Here is a 12138-nt window from a genome sequence, read left to right as displayed (position 1 = left end):
GGGGGCGGGCAAACAGGCAGAGGTCGTTGTACATATTGGTACTAACGACATAGGCAGGAAGGGACATGAGGTCCTGCAGCAGGAGTTCAGGGAGCTAGGCAGAAAGTTAAAAGACAGGACCTCTAGGGTTGTAATCTCGGGATTACTCCCTGTGCCACGTGCCAGTGAGGCTAGAAATAGGAAGATAGAGCATCTAAACACGTGGCTAAACAGCTGGTGTAGGAGGGAGGGTTTCCGTTATCTGGACCACTGGGAGCTCTTCCGGGGCAGGTGTGACCTATATAAGAAGGACGGGTTGCATCTAAACCGGAGAGGCATAAATATCCTGGCCGCGAGGTTTGCTAGTGTCACACGGGAGGGTTTAAACTAGTATGGCAGGGGGGTGGGCACGGGAGCAATAGGTCAGAAGGTGAGAGCATTGAGGGAGAACTAGGGAATAGGGACAGTGGGGCTCTGAGGCAGAGTAGACAGGGAGAAGTTGCTGAACACAGCGGGTCTGGTGGCCTGAAGTGCATATGTTTTAATGCAAGAAGTATTACGGGTAAGGCAGATGAACTTAGAGCTTGGATTAGTACTTGGAACTATGATGTTGTTGCCATTACAGAGACCTGGTTGAGGGAAGGGCAGGATTGGCAGCTAAACGTTCCAGGATTTAGATGTTTCAGGAGGGATAGAGGGGGATGTAAAAGGGGAGGCGGAGTTGCGCTTCTGGTTCGGGAGAATATCACAGCTGTACTACGGGAGGACACCTCAGAGGGCAGTGAGGCTATATGGGTAGAGATCAGGAATAAGAAGGGTGCAGTCACAATGTTGGGTGTTTACTACAGGCCTCCCAACAGCCAGCAGGAGATAGAGGAGCAGATAGGTAGACAGATTTTGGAAAAGAGTAAAAACAACAGGGTTGTGGTGATGGGAGACTTCAACTTCCCCAATATTGACTGGGACTCACTTAGTGCCAGGGGCTTAGACGGGGCGGAGTTTGTAAGGAGCATCCAAGAGGGCTTCTTAAAACAATATGTAGACAGTCCAGCTAGGGAAGGGGCGGTACTGGACCTGGTATTGGGGAATGAGCCCGGCCAGGTGGTAGATGTTTCAGTAGGGGAGCATTTCGGTAACAGTGACCACAATTCAGTAAGTTTTAAAGTACTGGTGGACAAGGATAAGAGTGGTCCTAGGATGAATGTGCTAAATTGGGGGAAGGCTAATTATAACAATATTAGGCGGGAACTGAAGAACATAGATTGGAGACGGATGTTTGAGGGCAAATCAACATCTGACATGTGGGAGGCTTTCAAGTGTCAGTTGAAAGGAATTCAGGACCGGCATGTTCCTGTGAGGAAGAAGGATAAAAATGGCAATTTCCGGGAACCTTGGATAACGAGAGATATTGTAGGCCTCGTCAAAAAGAAAAAGGAGGCATTTGTCAGGGCTAAAAGACTGGGAACAGACGAAGCCTGCGTGGAATATAAGGAAAGTAGGAAGGAACTTAAGCAAGGAGCCAGGAGGTCTAAAAGAGGTCACGAAAAGTCATTGGCAAATAGGGTTAAGGAAAATTCCAAGGCTTTTTACATGTACATAAAAAGCAAGAGGATAGCCAGAGGAAAGGTTGGCCCACTGAAAGATAGGCAAGGGAATCTATGTGTGGAGCCAGAGGAAATGGGCGAGGTACTAAATGAATACTTTGCATCAGTATTCACCAAAGAAAAGAAATTGGTAGATGTTGAGTCTGGAGAAGGGTGTGTAAATAGCCTGGGTCACATTGAGATCCAAAAAGATGAGGTGTTGGGTGTCTTAAAAAATATTAAGGTAGATAAGTCCCCAGGGCCTGATGAGATCTACCCCAGAATACTGAAGGAGGCTGGAGAGGAAATTGCTGAGGCCTTGACAGAAATCTTTGGATCCTCACTGTCTTCAGGGGATGTCCCGGAGGACTGGAGAATAGCCAATGTTGTTCCTCTGTTTAAGAAGGGTAGCAAGGACCATCCCGGGAACTACAGGCCGGTGAGCCTTACTTCAGTGGTAGGGAAATTACTGGAGAGAATTCTTCGAGACAGGATCTACACCCATTTGGAAGCAAATGGACGGATTAGTGAGAGGCAGCATGGTTTTGTGAAGGGGTGGTCGTGTCTCACTAACTTGATAGAGTTTTTCGAGGAGATCACTAAGATGATGGATGCAGGTAGGGCAGTGGATGTTGTCTATATGGACTTCAGTAAGGCCTTTGACAAGGTCCCTCATGGTAGACTAGTACAAAAGGTGAAGTCACACGGGATCAGGGGTGAGCTGGCAAGGTGGATAAAGAACTGGCTAGGCCATAGAAGGCAGAGAGTAGCAATGGGAGGATGCTTTTCTAATTGGAGGGCTGTGACCAGTGGTGTTCCACAGGGATCAGTGCTGGGACCTTTGCTCTTTGTAGTATATATAAATGATTTGGAGGAAAATGTAACTGGTCTGATTAGTAAGTTTGCAGACGACACAAAGGTTGGTGGAATTGCGGATAGCGATGAGGACTGTCAGAGGATACAGCAGGATTTAGATTGTTTGGAGACTTGGGCGGAGAGATGGCAGATGGAGTTTAATCCGGACAAATGTGAGGTAATGCATTTTGGAAGGTCTAATGCAGGTAGGGAATATACAGTGAATGGTAGAACCCTTAAAAGTATTGAAAGTCAAAGAGATCTAGGAGTACAGGTCCACAGGTCATTGAAAGGGGCAACACATGTGGAGAAGGTAGTCAAGAAGGCATACGGCATGCTTGCCTTCATTGTCCGGGGCATTGAGTATAAGAATTGGCAAGTCATGTTGCAGCTGTATAGAACCTTAGTTAGGCCACACTTGGAGTATAGTGTTCAATTCTGGTCGCCACACTACCAGAAGGATGTGGAGGCTTTAGAGAGGGTGCAGAAGAGATTTACCAGAATGTTGCCTGGTATGGAGGGCATTAGCTATGAGGAGCGGTTGAATACACTTGGTTTGTTCTCACTGGAACGAAGGAGGTTGAGGGGAGACCTGATAGAGGTCTACAAAATTATGAGGGGCATAGACAGAGTGGATAGTCAGAGGCTTTTCCCCAGGGTAGAGGAGTCAATTACTAGGGGGCATAGGTTTAAGGTGAGAGGCGCAAGGTTTAGAGTAGATGTACGAGGCAAGTTTTTTACGCAGAGGGTAGTGGGTGCCTGGAACTCGCTACCGGAGGAGGTGGTGGAAGCAGGGACGATAGTGACATTTAAGGGGCATCTTGACAAATACATGAATAGGATGGGAATAGAGGGATACGGACCCAGGAAGTGTAGAAGATTGTAGTTTAGTCGGGCAGCATGGTCGGCACGGGCTTGGAGGGCCGAAGGGCCTGTTCCTGTGCTGTACATTTCTTTGTTCTTTGTTCTTGTTGATGGCTCATTAGTATGGAAATGGTTTGCAGTATCGGTCTTGTCTGGGAGATATGGCTCCAATCAACAGACAAACCTTGCACCTGCTTGCTTTCTTAGTATTGTCCATTTTCCCTGCAATCTTTGCAGAGTGTCCATTTTGTAATCGGGAAGTGGCCATCCCAGATGGCTACAGTAGCATGAAATAATGGTTTGCAGCTATGAAATGAAACTTGAAAGATGATCTGCTACGAGGTTTCAAGACGTGAGAGGTCATTGCAGGATATATGGTGATAGTTTCCACTGGTCAGCAAGACCATAATGACAGGCATAAATTTAAGATAATCTCGAAAATAAGCAACATATTCGAGAAGAAAATAACATGGAGAATGATCAGAATACACAATTCTTTGGTGCATACTCTCAACATGAGTCAAATGCAAGTCAACCTCTTGTTGTCAATGCTTTTTTGGTAGTTTTGTTATGATCAGGTGAAAAGGGGTGAACTGGCTCCCCTCTATCCAACCTCCTTGGTTGGTCACAACAAAAGTTTAAGTTATTTTTTAACGTGCATGTGCCACTTCCAAATCAGAATGTATTTAACTGTTTAAGCTGTGAGCAATTAGGAACCAATCAAAGTTTTCTTAAGTCGGAGCAAGTTTATTAACCACTCAGTCCAAGGACAATAATAAAAATGCAACATTGAGCATTCAACCCCAGTGCAGTGATTAGGGTCTATACATGCACCCATGTACACACAAATGCGTGTACACACCGTAGATTTTTAAATGTTGCAGCCCATATGGATAAGCTGGTTTTGTAGATACAGTCAGATGTAGAATATAGGTTTCAATTATTACAGCATCTCAATATGCTGGTAGATTACTTATGAAATTGGCTTCGGAACCAAATAATAAGGTTAGCTGGGGTTTCTGGGTTGAGGGGATAGGGTGGAGGTGTGGGTTTAAGTAGGGTGCTCGTTCCAAGGGCTGGTGCACACTTGATGGGTTGAATGGCCTCCTTCTGCACTGTAGATTCTATGATCTATAATGCAGTTGTTGCAAAAGAGAGAGACCTCAGTCTGTCTCTTCTGCAGAGGTTTTTCTTGCAACCTCTTTGCCATGGCTGCCAGCTGGTCTGTATACTCCACCCATTTTGTATTTCCAAGGGGTTTTGAGTGGATCTGCTTGTAGTAGCCATTGTTTCAATATCCTGCACTTTGCATTTTAATATATTTTCCTTAAACAGTGATGTGTTTCGCTGGGTCTCTGAATTCTGGAAAATGTCCCTCTCTTCACACTCCAATAAGGGTGCCTTGTTTGTTTTTCACCCTTACCTTTGAAGGTGGCCTTCCACTTTAAGTAGTTTGTTTTGTCTAATTACAAATTGCAAAATATTCAATCAATTGAAAGTTTCAAAAACCATAGTTTCAAAATTAAAGCAGCATAGCCTTGTGACAGTATCTATGATATAAAAGAAAAAAAATACACAACTTTAAAAATGTATTTTTTACATCTTAACATCCATAGACAGCTCAGCCTGACCCTATTGAGCTCCAACGACAACAAGAAATTCAAAGGAGGGCGATCGCCAGGAGGCGAGCCAAAGCACAGCTTCGAACTGGAACTCCACACCCTGTGGAGGGAAGAATACACACAGAGGTACAAACAGGTATGGTTAGTAGGCATCAGTGTTCAAAATGGCACATATTCCCTACTCTAATTGTAAGATGCTGGCTTTTAACTGTAAAATGCTGACTTTCACACTGAAGTGTAGATTGTAGTTTCCTGAATAGGTTTATCACGTATGGGTGTCAAGAGAACTTCCAATCTTCAGTATTATGGATGACTTGTGTGGAATGCTGGCAATACTGAAAAGGGTAGGCAGTGGAGTAGTGGTATTGCCACTGGACTAGTAATCAGGAGACCCAGCGTAATGCCCTGGAGACCCACGTTCAAATCCCACCATAACCAGATGCCAAAATCTGAATACAATAAAAATCTGGAATTAGAAGTCCAATAGTGGCCATGAAACCATTGTTGATTGTCATAAAAACCCATTTGTTTCATGAATACCCTTTGGGGAAGAAAATCTGCGGTCGTTATCTGGTCTGGCCTATATGTGACTCTTGGTTGACTCCTAAATGCCATCTGAAATAGCAAGCCACTGAGTTCAAGAGCAATTAGGGATGGGCAATATATGCTGGCTGAGCCAGCAACTCCCATATACAGTGAATAATAACAAAAACGCAAGCAAAATATATTTGTGTCTGAATGTTTCACTCTTGTGGCATATGAGAACAAAAGCATTACAAAATCTAAGTTTTTTTTTTTAAGAGCATCAGCAGATCCCCCAAGCTCAGTGTGAGTTAAATGTTTTACAAAGGCAATACCAATTTATCAGCCTTCAGTGATGGCCCTGGCAGCAGGGGAAACTGAAAAAGGTATGACATCTCAAAGTGTTTTAGAAATCCTCGGGTGCTTTGGGGAGTCGTTGCTATCCAGTAACTGGATATGCAGTTGTGCTCATGTTGCGTGAGAGCATGGCCAGAATCAACTATGATGTCAGCTTTAGCCGTACAGCCTGATGATACACTGCCAAAGCCCATTAATGAAGAATATTGTAATTTACGCCTTGCGTAAGAAAAAATTGGTGTGAGGAGTCAGATGCAAAACAGGTCTATTATTATGAATGGTAAGTTTGCATATTTGCATAAATATTACATGAATGACCTAAAAGTTAATTTCCATATCAATCAGAATTGTATCTGGAAGAACTTAGTGATCGTATAGAAGAAGTCGATGTTGATACTCAAACTGATGCGTTTTTGGATAAGCCACCGACCCCCCTCTTTGTTCCTACAAAGACAGGCAAGGATGTGGCTACACAGATTGAAGAAGGAGAGGTACGTTGAACAAAAAGATGGAGAGTTTGTGTGTCTTTACCGATCGTTAGAAATCAAATTGGCAAAACTAACCTGGAAAAGGAGTTAATTGAATGCTTTCATGTACCAAATGAGCTAGGGATAATGCTATTTTAGATCTGGCATTGTGCAATGAGGCAGAATTAATTGGCAATCTCAAAAGGTAATCATGATTACAATGAATTCCATATGAAGGTTGAGGGTAAGATACTCTAATTCAAAACAAGAATCTTAAACTTAAAATATCACCAATGACTTAGTTATGAGAGGAGAACTGGCTAAGGTTGATTGGGTAAACATGTGAATAGAATTTGCAGTAAATTAACAGGAACTATTCAAAATGTTCAACAAAAATATGTTCATGTTCTCGAACAAAATCTGTGCGATAAAACCATTTATGACCTCCAAAGGAAGTTAAAGATAGTATTGGATTAATAGAAGAGGCTCGTATTTGTTGTGAAGAATAGTAGTAACCCTGAGGTTTGAGAGAGTTTTAGAAACCAGCAAAAGGTGACCAAAAAGTTGATAAAAAGGGTGAAAAATTAAATATGAAAGTAAATCAGCCAGGAGCATAAAAAAAGACTAGGAGCCTTTATATGTATAATACAAGGAAAGTAGCTCAAGTAAACATTGATCCCTGAGTGGCAGGGACAGGGGAAATTGCGGAATGAGGAAATGGCAGAGAAGTTGAACAAATATTTTGTGTCTGACCGCACAGTAGAAGACACCACTTACATATCACAAATAGAGAATAACCAGTGGACTAACCAAGAGTGAGATACTTGAGGTAATTAATATTAACAGATAAATATTTGGAGATACTAAAAGCCCACAAAGCCCAAGAACAGATGGGTTCTAAAAGAGGATGTAGAGAGTATGGATGCATTAGTTGTTATTTTACAAAATTCCCTAGATTCGAGAATGATCCCAGTGATTGGAAATTAGCAAATGTAACATCACTGTTCAAGAAAGGAGGAAGAGAAAAAAAACTACAGGCCACCTAGCCTGACATCAGTCACCAGGAAAATGGTGGAATGTATTATTAATAAAGTTTTAACAATGCACTTGCCTGATCATATTATGATCGAAGTCAACAAGGTTTTATCGAAGGGAAGCCGTGTTTGACAATTGTTTTGAGAATTTAACTAGTACAAAGACATTTAATAATAAGATGCCACACAAAAAATTAATACCTGAGATAACGGCACATGGAGTTGGGGGTAATACAGCATGTCTGATGGATTGGTTATGGACTGGAAGCAGAGAGTAGATATAAATGGAATATTTTCAAGTTCGCAGGTTGTGAGTAGTGGAGTACCATAAGGAATCAGTGTTGGGGCCTCAAGTTATTTAAAATCTACATCAATGATGGCGGCAAAGAGATAGGCCGCAATTTTACTGCCGTTCAAGCCGGTAGAATCCTCTGGTCCCACCGATGACACACCCCAGCCGCAGGTTTCCCGACAACGAGGGGTGCATTCAAAGGGAAACCTCGTTGACAATGGCAGGACTACTTTTTCACTTTGGTTTTAAGAATCGAAAAGAAGAATATTTTTTTTAAAGTATGAACATAGAAAATACAGCACAGAACAGGCCCTTCGGCCCACGATGTTGTGCCGAACCTTTGTCCTAGATTAATCATAGATTATCATTGAATTTACAGTGCAGAAGGAGGCCATTTGGCCCTTTGAGTCTGCACCGGCTCTTGGAAAGAGCACCCTACCCAAACTCAACACCTCCACCCAACACCAAGGGCAATTTGGACATTAAGGGCAATTTATCATTGGCCAATTCACCTAACCCGCACATCTTTGGACTGTGGGAGGAAACCGGAGCACCCGGAGGAAACCCACGCAGACACGGGGAGGACGTGCAGACTCCGCACAGACAATGACCCAATCCGGAATCGAACCTGGGACCATGGAGCTGTGAAGCAATTGTGCTATGCACAATGCTACCGTGCTGCCCTTAAGAACAAATAAATCTACACTATATCATTTTACCGTAATCCATGTACCTATCCAATAGCTGCTTGAAGGTCCCTAATGTTTCCGACTCAACTACTTCCACAGGCAGTGCATTCCATGCCCCCACTACTCTCTTGGTAAAGAACCTACCTCTGATATCCCTCCTATATCTTCCACCTTTCACCTTAAATTTATGTCCCCTTGTAATGGTGTGTTCCACCCGGGGAAAAAGTCTCTGACTGTCTACTCTATCTATTCCCCTGATCATCTTATAAACCTCTATCAAGTCGCCCCTCATCCTTCTCTGCTCTAATGAGAAAAGGCCTAGCACCTTCAACCTTTCCTCGTAAGACCTACTCTCCATTCCAGGCAACATCCTGGTAAATCTTCTTTGCACCTTTTCCAGAGCTTCCACATCCTTCCTAAAATGAGGCGACCAGAACTGTACACAGTACTCCAAATGTGGCCTTACCAAAGTTTTGTACAGCTGCATCATCACCTCACGGCTCTTAAATTCAATCCCTCTGTTAATGAACGCGAGCACACCATAGGCCTTCTTCACAGCTCTATCCACTTGAGTGGCAACTTTCAAAGATGTATGAACATAGACCCCAAGATCTCTCTGCTCCTCCACATTGCCAAGAACTCTACCGTTAACCCTGTATTCCGCATTCATATTTGTCCTTCCAAAATGGACAACCTCACACTTTTCAGGGTTAAACTCCATCTGCCACTTCTCAGCCCAGCTCTGCATCCTATCTATGTCTCTTTGCAGCCGACAACAGCCCTCCTTACTATCCACAACTCCACCAATCTTTGTATCGTCTGCAAATTTACTGACCCACCCTTCAACTCCCTCATCCAAGTCATTAATGAAAATCACAAACAGCAGAGGACCCAGAACTGATCCCTGCGGTACGCCACTGGTAACTGGGATCCAGGCTGAATATTTGCCATCCACCACCACTCTCTGACTTCTATCGGTTAGCCAGTTTGTTATCCAACTGGCCAAATTTCCCACTATCCCATGCCTCCTTACTTTCTGCATAAGCCTACCATGGGGAACTTTATCAAATGCCTTACTAAAATCCATGTACACTACATCCACTGCTTTACCTTCATCCACATGCTTGGTCACCTCCTCAAAGAATTCAATAAGATTTGTTAGGCAAGACCTACCCCTCACAAATCCGTGCTGACTATCCCTAATCAAGCAGTGTCTTTCCAGATGCTCAGAAATCCTATCCTTCAGTACCCTTTCCATTACTTTGCCTACCACCGAAGTAAGACTAACTGGCCTGTAATTCCCAGGGTTATCCCTAGTTCCTTTTTTGAACAGGGGCACGACATTCGCCACTCTCCAATCCCCTGGTACCACCCCTGTTGACAGTGAGGATGAAAAGATAATTGCCAACGGCTCTGCAATTTCATCTCTTGCTTCCCATAGAATCCTTGGATATATCCCGTCAGGCCCGGGGGACTTGTCTATCCTCAAGTTTTTCAAAATGCCCAACACATCTTCCTTCCTAACAAGTATTTCCTCGAGCTTACCAATCTGTTTCACACTGTCCTCTCCAACAATATCGCCCCTCTCATTTGTAAATACAGAAGAAAAGTACTCATTCAAGACCTCTCCTATCTCTTCAGACTCAATACACAATCTCCCGCTACTGTCCTTGATTGGACCTACCCTCGCTCTAGTCATTCTCATATTTCTCACATATGTGTAAAAGGCCTTGGGGTTTTCCTTGATCCTACCCGCCAAAGATTGTTCATGCCCTCTCTTAGCTCTCCTAATCCCTTTCTTCAGTTCCCTCCTGGCTATCTTGTATCCCTCCAATGCCCTGTCTGAACCTTGTTTCCTCAGCCTTACATAAGTCACCTTTTTCCTCTTAACAAGACATTCAACCTCTCTTGTCAACCATGGTTCCCTCACTCGACCATCTCTTCCCTGCCTGACAGGGACATACATATCAAGGACACATAGCACCTGTTCCTTGAACAAGTTCCACATTTCACTTGTGTCCTTCCCTGCCAGCCTATGTTCCCAACTTATGCACTTCAATTCTTGTCTGACAACATCGTATTTACCCTTCCCCCAATTGTAAACCTTGCCCTGTTGCACGTACCTATCCCTCTCCATTACTAAAGTGAAAGTCACAGAATTGTGGTCACTATCTCCAAAATGCTCCCCCACTAACAAATCTATCACTTGCCCTGGTTCATTACCAAGTACTAAATCCAATATTGCCCCTCCTCTGGTCGGACAATCTACATACTGTGTTAGAAAAGCTTCCTGGACACACTGCACAAACACCACCCCATCCAAACTATTTGATCTAAAGAGTTTCCACTCAATATTTGGGAAGTTAAAGTCACCCATGACTACTACCCTGTGACTTCTGCACCTTTCCAAAATCTGTTTCCCAATCTGTTCCTCCACATCTCTGCTACTATTGGGGGGCCTGTAGAAAACTCCTAACAAGGTGACTGCGCCTTTCCTATTTCTGACTTCAACCCATACTACCTCAATAGGGTGATACTCCTCGAACTTCCTTTCTGCAGCTGTTATACTATCTCTAATTAATAATGCCACCCCCCCACCTCTTTTACCACCCTCCCTAATCTTATTGAAACATCTGTAACCAGGGACCTCCAACAACCATTTCTGCCCCTCTTCTATCCAAGTTTCCGTGATGGCCACCACATCGTAGTCCCAAGTACTGATCCATGCCTTAAGTTCACCCACCTTATTCCTGATGCTTCTTGCGTTGAAGTATACACACTTCAACCCATCTCCGTGCCTGCAAATACTCTCCTTTGTCAGTGTTCCCTTCCCCACTGCCTCATTACACGCTTTGGCGTCCTGAATATCGGCTACCTTAGTTGCTGGACTACAAATCCGGTTCCCATTCCCCTGCCAAATTAGTTTAAACCCTCCCGAAGAGTACTAGCAAACCTCCCTCCCAGGATATTGGTGCCCCTCTGGTTCAGATGCAACCCGTCCTGCTTGTACAGGTCCCACCTTCCCCAGAATGCGCTCCAATTATCCAAATACCTGAAGCCCTCCCTCCTACACCATTCCTGCAGCCACGTGTTCAACTGCACTCTCTCCCTATTCCTAGCCTCGCTATCACGTGGCACCGGCAACAAACCAGAGATGACAACTCTGTCTGTCCTGGCTTTCAACTTCCAGCCTAACTCCCTAAACTTGTTTATTACCTCCACACCACTTTTCCTACCTATGTCGTTGGTACCAATGTGCACCACGACTTCTGGCTGCTCACCCTCCCCCTTAAGGATCCTGAAGACACGATCCGAGACATCCCTGGCCCTGGCACCCGGGAGGCAACATACCTTCCGGGAGTCTCGCTCGCGACCACAGAATCTCCTATCTATTCCCCTAACCATTGAATCTCCTACAACTATTGCTTTTCTATTCTCCCCCCTTCCCTTCTGAGCCCCAGAGCCAGACTCCGTGCCAGAGACCTGACCGCTAGGGCCTTCCCCCGGTAGGTCATCCCCCCCCAACAGCATCCAAAACGGTATACTTGTTTTGAAGGGGAACGGCCACGAGGGATCCCTGCACTGTCTGCCTGTTTGTTTTTTTCCCCCTGACTGTAACCCAGCTATTCTTGTCCAGTACCTTGGGTGTGGTTACCTCCCTGTAACTCTTCTCAATCACCCCCTCTGCCTCCCGGATGATCCGAAGTTCATCCAGCTTCAGCTCCAGTTCCCTAACACGGTCTTTGAGGAGCTGAAGTTGGGTGCACTTCCCGCAGGTATAGTCAGTGGGGACACCGGTGGTATCCCTCACCACCCACATCCTACAGGAGGAGCATGTAACTGGCCTAGCCTCCATCCCCTCTTACCTTACAGA

The 12138-nt window shown here is 44.5% G+C and overlaps 1 protein-coding gene across 1 annotated transcript in view; it reads left to right on the top strand.

Moving 5' to 3' along the window:
- Window positions 1-12138, top strand: part of rsph3 (radial spoke head 3) — a 165538-nt gene that overhangs the window by 64668 nt on the left and 88732 nt on the right. Inside the window, exons 3-4 of the mRNA XM_072507548.1 lie at window positions 4898-5039; window positions 6128-6273. Coding sequence (XP_072363649.1) covers window positions 4898-5039; window positions 6128-6273 — 288 coding nt within the window. The remainder of the gene's footprint in view (window positions 1-4897; window positions 5040-6127; window positions 6274-12138) is intronic.

This window comes from Scyliorhinus torazame, chromosome 1 (genome assembly GCF_047496885.1).
Source record: "Scyliorhinus torazame isolate Kashiwa2021f chromosome 1, sScyTor2.1, whole genome shotgun sequence".
Classification (NCBI taxonomy): domain Eukaryota; kingdom Metazoa; phylum Chordata; class Chondrichthyes; order Carcharhiniformes; family Scyliorhinidae; genus Scyliorhinus; species Scyliorhinus torazame.
This window is presented reverse-complemented; position numbering and strand designations above follow the sequence as displayed.